Below are 12,165 nucleotides of genomic sequence, written 5' to 3'. Positions count from 1 at the left end.
AGTATCTCTGAGTGTTCGCCAGCAGCTGCACCAAGCACGACTACGCCAACCCCAACCACAACTCCAGCTGCACCCCCTAAACCAATGTTGTTTGCAACACCATGCTGCAGATCGACGCTGGATGCCGATCACGATGATGGTCTGGTGGCCACGTAACGGAGGATGGAAGACCTACTGGGGAGAGGTGAACCACTTGGACTGGAGGCGCGCGAGCTTGAAGAAGAGGTGGTCGAACAAGACGTGGAGTTTGGAGAACATGCCATCGGGACATCGAGTCATAGGGCTCAAAATCGGAGTTCAAACAATAAGGTAGATATACCATAGGGCTTTAGGAGAGAAGATGGTTAGATAAATCAGTATTGTTTAATTAAAGCCATTCCTATTTTTTTGTTAAAGTGATCCCTAATTCTTATATAAGCCACACAAATTAAGTGAGTGGAATAGTCACGTCCGGTGGAGGGCTTTAGTTCAGTTGCCATTTTTTTCTATTCTTTGGATATATTGTTATTTAAATATGCGAATTGAATGACAAAAAGATATCTGGTCTTGGGCGCATACTGTCTCTCTCTTTTGTTTTTTTTTTTTTTGTTATTTTCTTCTTTAAAGATTTTCCTTTGAATTTTTTCCTCGTCAACTATTTTCTCCTATTTGCTCAGTCAAAAACAACATTCGTTGAAGAAGACAGACTTCAAGTTGGTGGACCTCCCAAGAATGATGTGCCACAATTGCTAGCAATAGGCGGACAGATTACAACCTTGCCACTAGCGCGAATACCTCTTCGAAATTCACTCCTTGCTTATGGACGTAGCCCTTCGCCACCAGACGGGCCTTGTGTTTCACAACATTTCCCTCTTCATTACGCTTCAGTTTGAAGACCTATTTGAGCCCTATGGCTCGGTGTCCCAGCGACATGTTCTCCAGACTCCACGTCTTGTTCCTACATTGCCTTCAACCAGCATGGGTTCCTTTCTGCTTCGGCGAAGGTGTTCAATTCATCTGCGCTGATGGCATGCAGTTTAGCCACCTCCTCTTCTTCGAGCTCACGCGTAGCCAGTCTAGGTGGTTCACCTCCTTCTAGTAGGTCCTCCATCCTCTGGTACCTGGCCACCAGACCATCATCGTAATCGGCATCCAACGTCGAATCCGCAATACGTGGTGTTGCGTACTCCACTGGTTCAGGGGGTGCAGCCACAGGTTTTATCTAACATCGGCAGACCTCGATTCGTTTTTCTTACGACCAACAGTAAACCTACTCAGGCCATAGAAAGGATATCAAATGATTCTCGACATTCCAGTTGTAAGTACATTGTACATTGAGGTTGTTTTACGATCTAAAAATGTCACTGGCAAGGATGAATTTAAGAAAAGTTGTAACGCGGAAAATCATGTTTTCGTAGGTGTATAAAAGTAAAATGACCATCAAAACTCTTGGGAAGAGAGAGAAATGCAACCAGGTTGTTTCGAAGAAGTCGGGCGAAGAAGACAGTATTTTGGGTTGGATTCGGATTCAGATTCAGAAACCCATTTGCATCCCAATCATCAATTTGGTCTAGCAGACACAAATCGAAACCTGCTGCAGCAACCTAGTAGCCCACTCGACCCAATAGTAGTACAACTCGTGGCCCGACAACGTACACGGCCCACATTCACACGACCCAGCGTCGTGACTATGCACTTGTAAAAAAAATTGACCCGAAGTCTATGCTCTAACCCGAAATGCAACCCGCGCATGCGTTAGCTACCCTCCAACGACTTGTGTTACTGCCTACAGACACTGACTCCTTTGATTCTAGTGGCTCGGCTCAGAACGACTCCTTTGCCAAAAAAGGCTTATTCGGCTCGGATTATAAATTCCACACTGATATAATGATATGATGACATGATGATGTAAGATGCATGATGATGAGATGACTTAATATGATGATATTTCATATTAAGATGATGCACGTGTACTAAATGTCATGGTGCATTATGACGAAAAGTTTTCTAAGACATAACTCTAAATGATGATAAATGTATGAAAGTCAATGCATGCATATTACCTAAAGTAATATGTAAATAATATGTAGGGTTGTGTCATAAAAATAATTTGAGATGATAACCATAGGGACCTCATATATTGAGTGATCATATACATTGGGTTACTTTTTCATTTATGATGATGAGTATGGACACATACACTATGATGATGATGATGATGCATTGCATGATATTCAAGGGTCTCCTAACATCCGAACGTCCGACTACGGACAACTAGCCTGACTATGATGGGTCCAAGGGAGTGCAAACAACCTGGGGAGTCACGCTCGTATGTGTGGATCATGTGTAGGGAAGTACTATGTATCCAATTTTTGTCCGAATTGGAGCTCACCTCTATGATGGTTTTAACGATAGGTCCCTCATCAGATGTTGCATGTGTTTGCATTCCCTTACCCGAATAGTAGGGTCAATTACTAAGTATTTCTTAAAATACTAAAGGCGTGTGCTACTTCAATTTGTCAGGTAAAACAAGGCACCCCTGTACGCCAATGATGACATCACAAGTAAAAACTATGGCACATGTATAAGATAGTGGTATTTAAATTATTAGACTATAGGCTAGTATAGATCAAATTTTGTACACTTTTTTTCTTACTCATTCTTTTTTAACCTCTCTTAAAAACATAGAACGGTTTAAATATTTTCTCACTTAGTAATGGTTCAAAATTGATGAGTGTGAATGAGAGAGATAGAAGAGATTGATTAAGGTTGTGATTTAGACACAAAAAGAACAGAACCTTAGGAACCACACGTGAAGTAAACTAGTGTGTTTGCGACAGACAACCTGTGTGTCCCAACGTGGGATTCCATACCATTATCCAATCTGCCCTCCTTTTTACTCACTATCCATTTCTATGTTCCATGTGGGGGACTTTACTTTCTTTCTATTCAATTCTTGCTATTCTAACGCAACACATGTCATGTATTCTAATTGTTGTCTACTCTTTTTTGTTGTCTAATATTTATCAACTTTTTTTTAAGGCTATACCTAATATTGATTCCATTTAAAAGGCTATACCTAATATTGATTCCATTTTAAATTTATTGAATAGATATGATGATATGATAATATTTCGAGACATGTTTATGAAGTCAAAAGTTGTGTTAAAAGATGCGAAAAAAAAATATTGGTTTATTGAAACAACTCAATTGATAAAAATTAACCTTATGTAGAACTTACCTAAAGTTAGAAAGATGTTGTGCTCTGACTGCATTTGTTTAGAAAAGTGATTTAAGTTTGTCTATTTTGAATATGGTTAATGTAATAGTCTAACCCCACTTTTAATACATATTGTCCTCTTTGGGCTTTCACTTTCGGGTTTTCCATCAAGTTTTTAAAATGTGTCTACTAGGAAGAGGTTTCCACATGCTTATAAAAAATGCTTCTAATGTGAGATCTCACAATTCACCCTCCTTCTGGGTACAGCGTTATTGCTGGCACATCGTCTGATGTCCATCCCTTTCGGAGTCCAACGTCCTCGCTGGCATACCACTCAACGTCTACTCCCCTTTGGGGCCTAACATCCTCACTGGCACACCATACGGTGTCCACCCCCCTTGGGAGTCCAACGTTCTCGCTAACACACTGCCCGATGTCTGACTCTAATACTATTTGTAACAGCTCAAATCTATGCTAGCAGATATAATTCTCTTTGGTCATTCCCTCAAGGTTTTTAAAACGTGTCTACTAGAGAGATCCCACATCGATTGGAGAGAGCAACGAGAACCAGGAAGGATGCTAGGCCCCAAAGAGTGGAAAGCTCCACTTCCTAGATGCATTTTAAAAATCTTGAGAACCCAAAAGGGAAAACCAAAAGAAAACAATATCTACTAGCGGTGGGCTTGAAATGTTACCGTCAAAACAATGCTATAGTTTGTAATTTATGTACATATATTCATATCATTTCATTGACTTTCCGTTAAACTTACGCACCAGCTAAATTTCGTTAAAATGTACTAACAAAAATGGTATGATTGGCAAATATAAAACTGCAAACAAACTAGGGATGTGATTTTAAATTATACCCAAATATTGTAGTAATACATTAAAAATAAACAAGAGCCTATTTGGATGATTAAAGAATAGCCTTAAATTTGGGAGGAATTTGTGGGACAGAACATGTCAAATAGACAGATACATTGGACCATATCCATCAAAACCTTAAGAAGGCATGTTCAAACATAAGAAAGGACAACGTATTTCGATAAAAGTAAGATAAAAATGGCATTATTTTAATGGTTGTTCTTTAAAGTCGGTCTCTTTCTGATAATATGTGATGTGTTTTGTTTTTTTAATAACTTGGGTAACCTGAGGCCAAGTTCTGGTTTGGAATGCAAAGTTTTTATAATAATTTGTGTAAGCTAATCATCTTACCTTAAACTTTGTTAAAGCAATATTATTGTGTTTTTATTATTCTGAAGGTGGGTGATGATGATGAGGATCCAAGGAATTAATTATTCCACATTATTGTAGGGCGATGATTGAGAATTCCTTCAGAAAAATATAAACTATTGAAATTATCTTATTGATCTTAATAAGAGGTTTGGAGTTGAAAGAATGAAGATACTACATAGTTTAAAAGTATAGATCTCGAGTCAGCCAGCGGAAGCTAACTTGAGGAAAGCTCAGGGCAAGAGACAAACAATCGAGGCAAATTTAGCTCTCAGACGAGCTAGGACACGAGTAGAGGCTATCAATGGCGTACCTAGTTGATCCGTCTAAATAATCAAGTGAAATGAAATTTTCATGTAAAAAAGAATTACAATTAAAAAATGAAATGAATATAGATAAATATAGAGTGGGATGGAAAAGATAGAAAATCAATAGAACTGAGTAGAAAAACTTAGATACCATAGAGGCAACGATATCTAATAAGTTCTACCTACTATTAGATTTGAACCAATGACTCCCGTCGTATGAAAGCAATACTCTAACCACTAAGTTAAGTAGGTCATTTATCATCACAAAGAAAAACAAATGGGCCCTATCACATCGATAGATTATAAATCTAATATTATTGATAAGCAATACCAATCAAACAAATCAACAAAATGGCTCAGAGAATATTCATCTTGACAAGAAATAATCTACATGATAAGATATGTATCACAAGCACAAGGGTTATAGCTCAGTTGGTAGAGCACCTCGTTTACACGCGCGCCTGACTCCGCGAGAGTTATTTTGATGTCTACTTAGTGAAATGCAAGCTAAAATAGCCTGAGAAAGAAAAATTCTAATCAAAGTTCAAACATACGTTTTTGAACGCAATTTCAAACCTTATAATTTACTGAAATTGCCAAACCCAATAACAAGTCTAGTAAAATTAGTTTACCCCCACTGCCATAATATGTCCCATATATGGTCTACTGAGACTGAAAAATACTTTCCAACCATACATCTAACTTTCATAAAAGGTAACTACAGAGGCCCTAATAACAAGAACTTGAGGAAGCAAAAGCTAAAATGTATCCAACACGGAGCAATTTAGTATATGAAGGTGGTACTGGAGTTATTTACACACAATTTAATATGCTTTTGCTATGTCTTTGAGAAGCAGAGATAGTAAGTAACGCCTAATCAATAGTTTACCTCAACTCTGATGGGAGAAAGAATGACAAATTTTGTTGAGCCCCTCAAACTGAAAAGCATACACCAAAACAGAGACTCAAGTATTACAAGCATGGATATGAACCAATTTGACCATTGAATTCTAGAACACAAAATATGGTTGAAACTTTATTTTTGTTTCTGATTGGGAAGAGGAAATAAACCTTGGCAGACGTAATGCAACGATTCTATCAACCGAGCTTTTTGCCTGACCCTCAAGGAGTATTGAACCATCTCTTTTTAAAAGATCTTTCTTTTTCATCTGAGGTCCCATCGTCTCCTTGATTCTCAACCTTCGAATTGTCGCCAGTAGATTTACTACTACTTCCATTGCTCGTAACACCAGTTCCGATATGATTCGGTGCTTGTGAGTGAATGAAGCGTGTATGCCATCCTGTTGTGTGAGAAGCTCGCCCACCTGAGTTTCAAAACTTTCAGAAGTACAGAGAGCATATCCATATAATAAACATAAACAACTTTGTGTAATTGGAATCCAAATGTACAATACAACTCACTTTGTTTACGTAAATAAAAATGTAATAAGCTTAATGGCAGACTGACAGTGAAGTTATAACAAACCTTTGGTTTCAATCCCCATTTGTATCGCTTAATTCGTAAGGAATTCTTGTTAAAGAAATCGTCTCACTTTTGAGATAACAACAGCAATGCGGATTCTATTAGCCTTCCCCGCTTCTCTTTCAAGCTGGAAGCAGTGTTTCTCAAGACTTCAGGCACTAATTCCTCCATATCACCAGATTCATCATTCTGCACTGCGTGGAGCTCCCTTTTCAAATATTTAAGAAGACTAGCCTCTGCCACGTTGACAAGACAGACTGCAGGGTTTGTGCACATAAATTTCGTCACCATGAATGCAGCAAGAACAGGCTGATCAGCCTTTACAAGCTCTGATATAAAGATAGGGAAGGTAATCTTCCTAAAAAGAACCAACTCTCTCCTATTGTTAGTACTTACACTCCTCCCTTTCTGTTTGAGGCATGGTAATTGGTCGCAACCAGAAAAGTTACCCACCAGATAACAGAGATAGGAGAAAGTGTTATCATAGGAAGCATTGATGACAATGGTTAATACAATTCCTGAGGCTAATACAAGCAATAAAAGATCAAGGTCTCCGCTTAGTTCATCTGAGATTCCATCTCGTTTCAATTTGCTTTCAACTGCATTCAGACTCCGCAATCTTAATGCTTCATAAGGCAACAACATCGCCAACTTCAAAGTCACAAAACAATCTTTATTGTTCAAAATGTCGCACAAGGTTTTGGCATCGTCTTCATCAAGCAACATTCCACAAGATTTTGACAATGATTCATCAACCAATCTCAGCACATCCGTAGACCGAGAAAGTGAAATGAGTTTTTTGAAAATTTCAGTCCAACAGACATGTAGAGGGTGAGGTGTAGGAGCCGGGACAGTCTCACTCCCTTTACTCTCTGCCGGTTCCACTTCCTGAAAGCTTTCCCACCCTTCATCCCAACCATCAACACTCCAGTCATTTCCTCCACTGACTGCTACCGGGGGGGCTTCAGCTTCATCTCTCTCAATCAGGAAAAGTCCTTCCCATTCTGCCAAAATGGCCAGCAAACTATCTGCATGGACATCTGTAGTTGCAACTGCACACAATTCCATGAAGCAAGAAACTGTAGTCTCAATGCTCGAAAGGTCATCAGACGTGACTTCTAAGCTAGGTGAGATTGTCGCTGCAAGCTGAGTTGACTTTAGGGCAACTAAAGTACTTGTAAACCTGCTAGAAGTATCTTTATTATCGTCTAATGTTGTTGCAATACTTGTTAGGTCACTTTCCTTGGTTGTATACTGGAATTGTTCCCAACCTTCCCAAGGTAAAACATTATACTGCAACTCAGACGAGAAACCTTTGATATATCTACCTGTGATATACTGCATAAGCTCTAATACATACACGCGGACAGAACTTGGTAATTGCAGATTATCAGAGAACTCTGCCATTCTTTCCCAAACTTTACCTCTGGTACTTCTTAAATTCTCCAGATCACCTTCCAATCTACTGAGTGAAGATAATAGATGGTGCAGATTCTGGTGCTCATGGGAGTAATTGACCAAGTCAAGTAGAACAGGCTCCAATATTTGCAGGTATATATCCTGGATCCCAATCTTAGTTCCAGAATTCAATGCAGTGGGATATAGTGACACAGACTCAGAAAATACCTGTTCTACCGCTCCAAAACCACAACGAGAGAAAATCATTGCTCTGCAGAAAGCAAAAGCTCCAAAAGCAGAATCATCTAGTAAACCATAAGTCGCAAAGCTTACAATGGTGTTCCAACTCTCACTTGGTGAGACACTATCCTCTGTAACCAATCTAATAAGAACCTTTAGACAATTCTTTAAACATTCAGGATTCAACTTCAAACATTCACCTCTGGTGTCAGTTTTTCTCATTTCATCCAGCAATCTAATATAAAAATTCAAAAGGATGATAAGGCACTCCTGCCATGCCGAGTTGTCAGGTATATCTCCATAGTTACTATATAGGGGTAAAAGTATAGTGAAATACTGTTTCATAGCATCCAAAGCATCTGAATGAGACAACAATCTAAGATAAGTAGAGCTCAAGTCATAAATGTGGCCAAGTTGACTAACAAAAGTCTGAAAATTCTCCGGGCTTCCGTTCTTGAAGTCAATGCTTATTCTAGTTTCCAAAGTCGTTATCAGTTTCAGGATATAGTGTTTATAAATGTCCTGGGAACATATGAGACCTTCCGGCACTGGATCAGAATAGATACCAGCAAGGGTCTCCACCATTTGTGCCAAAGCTTCTATATTACCATCGTCAATGTGCAAGTAGATTTCACGGCTGAAGTGTTCGAAATTCAGCCCACTCAATCCAGAAATATTTTTGAAATTGAGATCCTTTATGATGGCGACACGCCTGCATTCTTGTTCAACAATTTTGTAGAAATGAGCCAAACCCAAGCTGGAGGCATGTACTTCGTCATGTTGTGCCTTTCGTGGTAACCATCCACCTTTTTCCAGCTTCAAGTAGCAGTCAGCGAGCAACCCATATATACAGTGTAGCCGCAACTTATTAGTCCCATTAATAGATGGGTACACAACCGTGGAAATAGTTTCAATGGTTTCCGCAGCACAACCAATAATCTCCTCTCTGAATTCTGAGATTTCGACCATAATATCCTCATTGTTCCAAAGCTCTGAAACCAGGATAGAACTTAGATATTTCAGTAGCACCTGCAGGAAAAATTATTTTTCATGGTTAAAATAAGGCCATTGTCTTCTGTACTTTCACTTAAAGATATCAAAGCTAGCAAACCTGAATACCTCAGTGCGATTCATGCCATAGGTATTAGCTAAATTTAGAATATCCTTCAAAATATGTTTCTTCTCCAAATTTACTGATTCAATTAGGGACAGAACAACGCTCTCAATGTAATAACGGTCTCCAGATAAAAAACGTGATGTTTCAACACCAGGAATAATATTCTCCAACGCTCTAGAATGATCAGCTATACGTTTCTGTTCTTCTAGCTTCAGTTTCCACTCCCGCCAAAATGTTGATTCCACCTCATTACTTTTTCTACTTTGATCTGAGAACAAGAAAAACATGAAAGAAGTTTTCAACACAGGAAGCATTGTAAATAATAATAATAATAAACCATCAAAATAATATAAACAGCAAAGCTAATCACCAGAGCTAAAAGTGTTCTTTTCTTTAAATTTTTCAAGAAGCAGCTGCCTCCTTTGAGTTGGACCATCACACGCAACTCGAGAGTCATGCAACAAACAATATGTCATTCCCACAGTCATAATGCTACTAGCTTCTTGGTAGTCTTCCCTTGTCCGTAATTGCTCTTCAAAAACTTCAACCCCATTGAAGGCATCCACCAGATTCAACAACAGCAAACAGCCAGTCAAGTCTGCCACCTTGGTAGGAGATTCAATAACTGATTTTGCAAGAGAGGTGATCAAGCTGTCTTTAGGAACAAACCCATTCCTAGCAAGCCATGACAATAGAGTAGCAATAGCTTGCGTTTTCAAACTTGAGTATTCTGTTCCAGGATCCAGTTTCTTAATTTCTGCATTCTTACTCAGTTCAAGCAACCAAGGGAGTTGCAAATAAGCAAATGACAAAATCTTTCCATTCTCTCTCAGAAAGGTAGCCAATTTAGTCCTATTTTCAACAGGTAGGTCTTTTGCAACAAGAAGTAACCTATTCATAGTACTTTCTAGAAAAGACTCTTGATCGTTCCGGCCAACACCATCAACTAATTCAAAACAATTTTTGAATTCACCAATATTTTGAATATTGTTTCCTTGAAATGAGGAAAGCAAAGAACTTTGTACTGGAGGGTTTGAACAATCTGTGCCAGCCATCACCATTAATTTTGCGCACTGCCCTTGCATATCAAGTTCTTTCCATGCATGGAGGAGTTCAGAAATTGATTCCTCATCGCAGTGGCTTAAAGAGAAACCTAGTAGGTGCTTTCGAGAATTAATATCCATATTCTCAAGGGAAGGACCCCTTGCTATTGCAGCACACAAATCCCAAACGGAACCATGCCCTTTCTTTGTTAAACCAAGGCAGAGATCAAATGCCAATTGCAGATCACCAGCAACTGCAGCTTCTCTAGCTATAGCTTCTTCAACTGCTGATATCTCGGTTGGAGAGCTCAATCCAAGAAGCTTGCCAACCTGAATGAGTTCTTCAACATGTATATAAGCTCCAGGCTGACTTGAAATTGCCATTTTTATTATCTCCATTGGATCTTTTATTTGTCTGAATTGCACGGGCAGAAGAGTCACTCCAAGGCTTGGTAGTAATTCTGTGAGAGCATCAATAATATCAACCTCCGCTCTGACATATCTACTGCTTGGAAATATGTTAAGACACTCCTTTGCCTTCCAGACCTGTAAAAAGATTTACCATGGCTATCATTCAACTAGTATGCACTAATTGGTGGGGGGGAATCCACAACAAACTACATCCTAGTTTAGGGTAGAATTTAAGTCCACTACATTTAGGGCACTAAGTTTTGTTATGTATAGGTTATTGCATTCTTATCCTTGACCTTTTTCAAGAGTACGAAATACAAACAATCTCCCCAAAATAAGATACGAGATAAAAAGACATGCAGTGAGTTAAGATTAATTACGCAGTTCTCTTAAAAGTATAGTGGCTGCTATAACTATTGCAGCCCATCCAACCAGATCAAATCATACATACTAAAATGTTCACAAGAGAAATACTATAAATAATTGGAAATAATATCAAATTCAACCATGCTTACGGTGTTAACACAGTGTAGTAAGTTCACATTTGAGCTTCCAGTTACTCATCGAGTAAGATGTCATTTACTCATCTTAAGGATGAGATAATTTTTGTTCAGGTAATAACTGATTAATTAAAATTATGAAAACTTACTTCCGGACCGTTAAGACTTGAAGCAGAGAAAAAGTACTCTCTAGCAGCTTGAATGACAAGGTTTTCAGCCTTCTCTGCTGCCAAAGAGACCGAACTTGTACCCTTCAAGTAGTTTCTTGCAAGCGAAAATTTCCCAGCTTTTAACAGTCCACGACAAAATTCTACCAGCATATACTCCAGGTCCAAAAAAGGAAATGCCTTCTCCTTCAGACACAGCATGTCATGCCACATATTTGTCCAATCATTGTCTGATCGACTGGACTGTCGACGAATAAACTTTGAGAGTATGAGGCGCATAATTTGTTTTACACCTTTACCATCATCCTGACCTTCTAAGAAAAATTGCATTGGCTTCGGCACCTGGAACGTTAGAAAGCAAATTGGGTATTGTTGAATTTGACATTAAAAGGGAAGAAAACAAACAGTAAAGAGTTTCAGTTTTATAATACTAATCTCAACTGGTTATTTGAAGTCTACCAACCTGGTAATAGGACAAAAGTCTTTGTGCTTCAACGTGGCCTTCTGCCAGCTTGAGCCTTCTTTTCAGGTCATCAGAGGATTTGGTGTCTGTAGTGTTTTTGAACATAAACCAATTGCGATTTAGAGGTTATCAATGACTGAGCTGTAAATACAGCAGGCGGCAGAGCAAACAATTATGTAGCATTAATGTGCAGATAAGATAGCTTTACAATACAGAAGCATCAACGTTGCGAAACAATTGTGGAAAGTAGACCTCACTACTACTAGGGAGGCATCATTTCGGAATCAGCAATTGAGGAATTGGAACCCAGCTAAAATGCTTTGGATGAATATAGTCAAAGCATTTGAATGGCCATAGAAAGAAACTATTGGATATTTAAAGCGAAGGGAAAGGATCAGAGGGAAGTTTGTTACATAGCTGAAAACCATTCGTGATCTTTAACATTATTTTTTGTTATTACACTCCCACTGTAACTCTGGTTGAGTTGCTTTTTTTCTTAACCCCTTCGGGTGGGATCTAGAGTTTTAAGATAACTTTTCTCAAACCAGTGAAAAGAGTCTCTTATAAAAAAATTAAAAAAAAAAAAAAAAAAAAAAAAAAAAA

At 38.6% G+C, this 12,165-nt stretch overlaps 2 protein-coding genes across 6 annotated transcripts in view; both read right to left on the bottom strand.

The window, feature by feature from the left end:
* Positions 1 to 5,488: 5,488 nt before the first annotated feature.
* LOC111470491 (MAG2-interacting protein 2) overlaps positions 5,489 to 12,165 on the bottom strand; it is an 18,733-nt gene continuing 12,056 nt past the window's right edge. For 4 of the 5 annotated variants that reach the window (XM_023116048.1, XM_023116045.1, XM_023116047.1 and 1 more), the window contains 6 exons: positions 11,563 to 11,648; positions 11,082 to 11,441; positions 9,349 to 10,567; positions 8,981 to 9,246; positions 6,227 to 8,890; positions 5,500 to 6,065 (listed from right to left, as the gene is read on the bottom strand). In XM_023116048.1, the coding sequence (XP_022971816.1) occupies positions 6,290 to 8,890; positions 8,981 to 9,246; positions 9,349 to 10,567; positions 11,082 to 11,441; positions 11,563 to 11,648 (4,532 nt within the window). In that variant the 3' untranslated portion in view covers positions 5,500 to 6,065; positions 6,227 to 6,289. Of the gene's footprint in view, positions 6,066 to 6,226; positions 8,891 to 8,980; positions 9,247 to 9,348; positions 10,568 to 11,081; positions 11,442 to 11,562; positions 11,649 to 12,165 lie in introns of all 5 variants that reach the window. The other variant, XM_023116046.1, reaches the window with a different exon arrangement.
* LOC111470492 (chaperone protein dnaJ 15-like) overlaps positions 5,505 to 12,165 on the bottom strand; it is a 32,734-nt gene continuing 26,073 nt past the window's right edge. Inside the window, exon 13 of the mRNA XM_023116054.1 lies at positions 5,505 to 5,678. The gene's annotated coding sequence lies outside the window, so the exon portion shown is untranslated. The remainder of the gene's footprint in view (positions 5,679 to 12,165) is intronic.

This window comes from Cucurbita maxima, unplaced genomic scaffold (genome assembly GCF_002738345.1).
Source record: "Cucurbita maxima cultivar Rimu unplaced genomic scaffold, Cmax_1.0 Cma_Scf00045, whole genome shotgun sequence".
NCBI lineage: Eukaryota > Viridiplantae > Streptophyta > Magnoliopsida > Cucurbitales > Cucurbitaceae > Cucurbita > Cucurbita maxima.
This window is presented reverse-complemented; position numbering and strand designations above follow the sequence as displayed.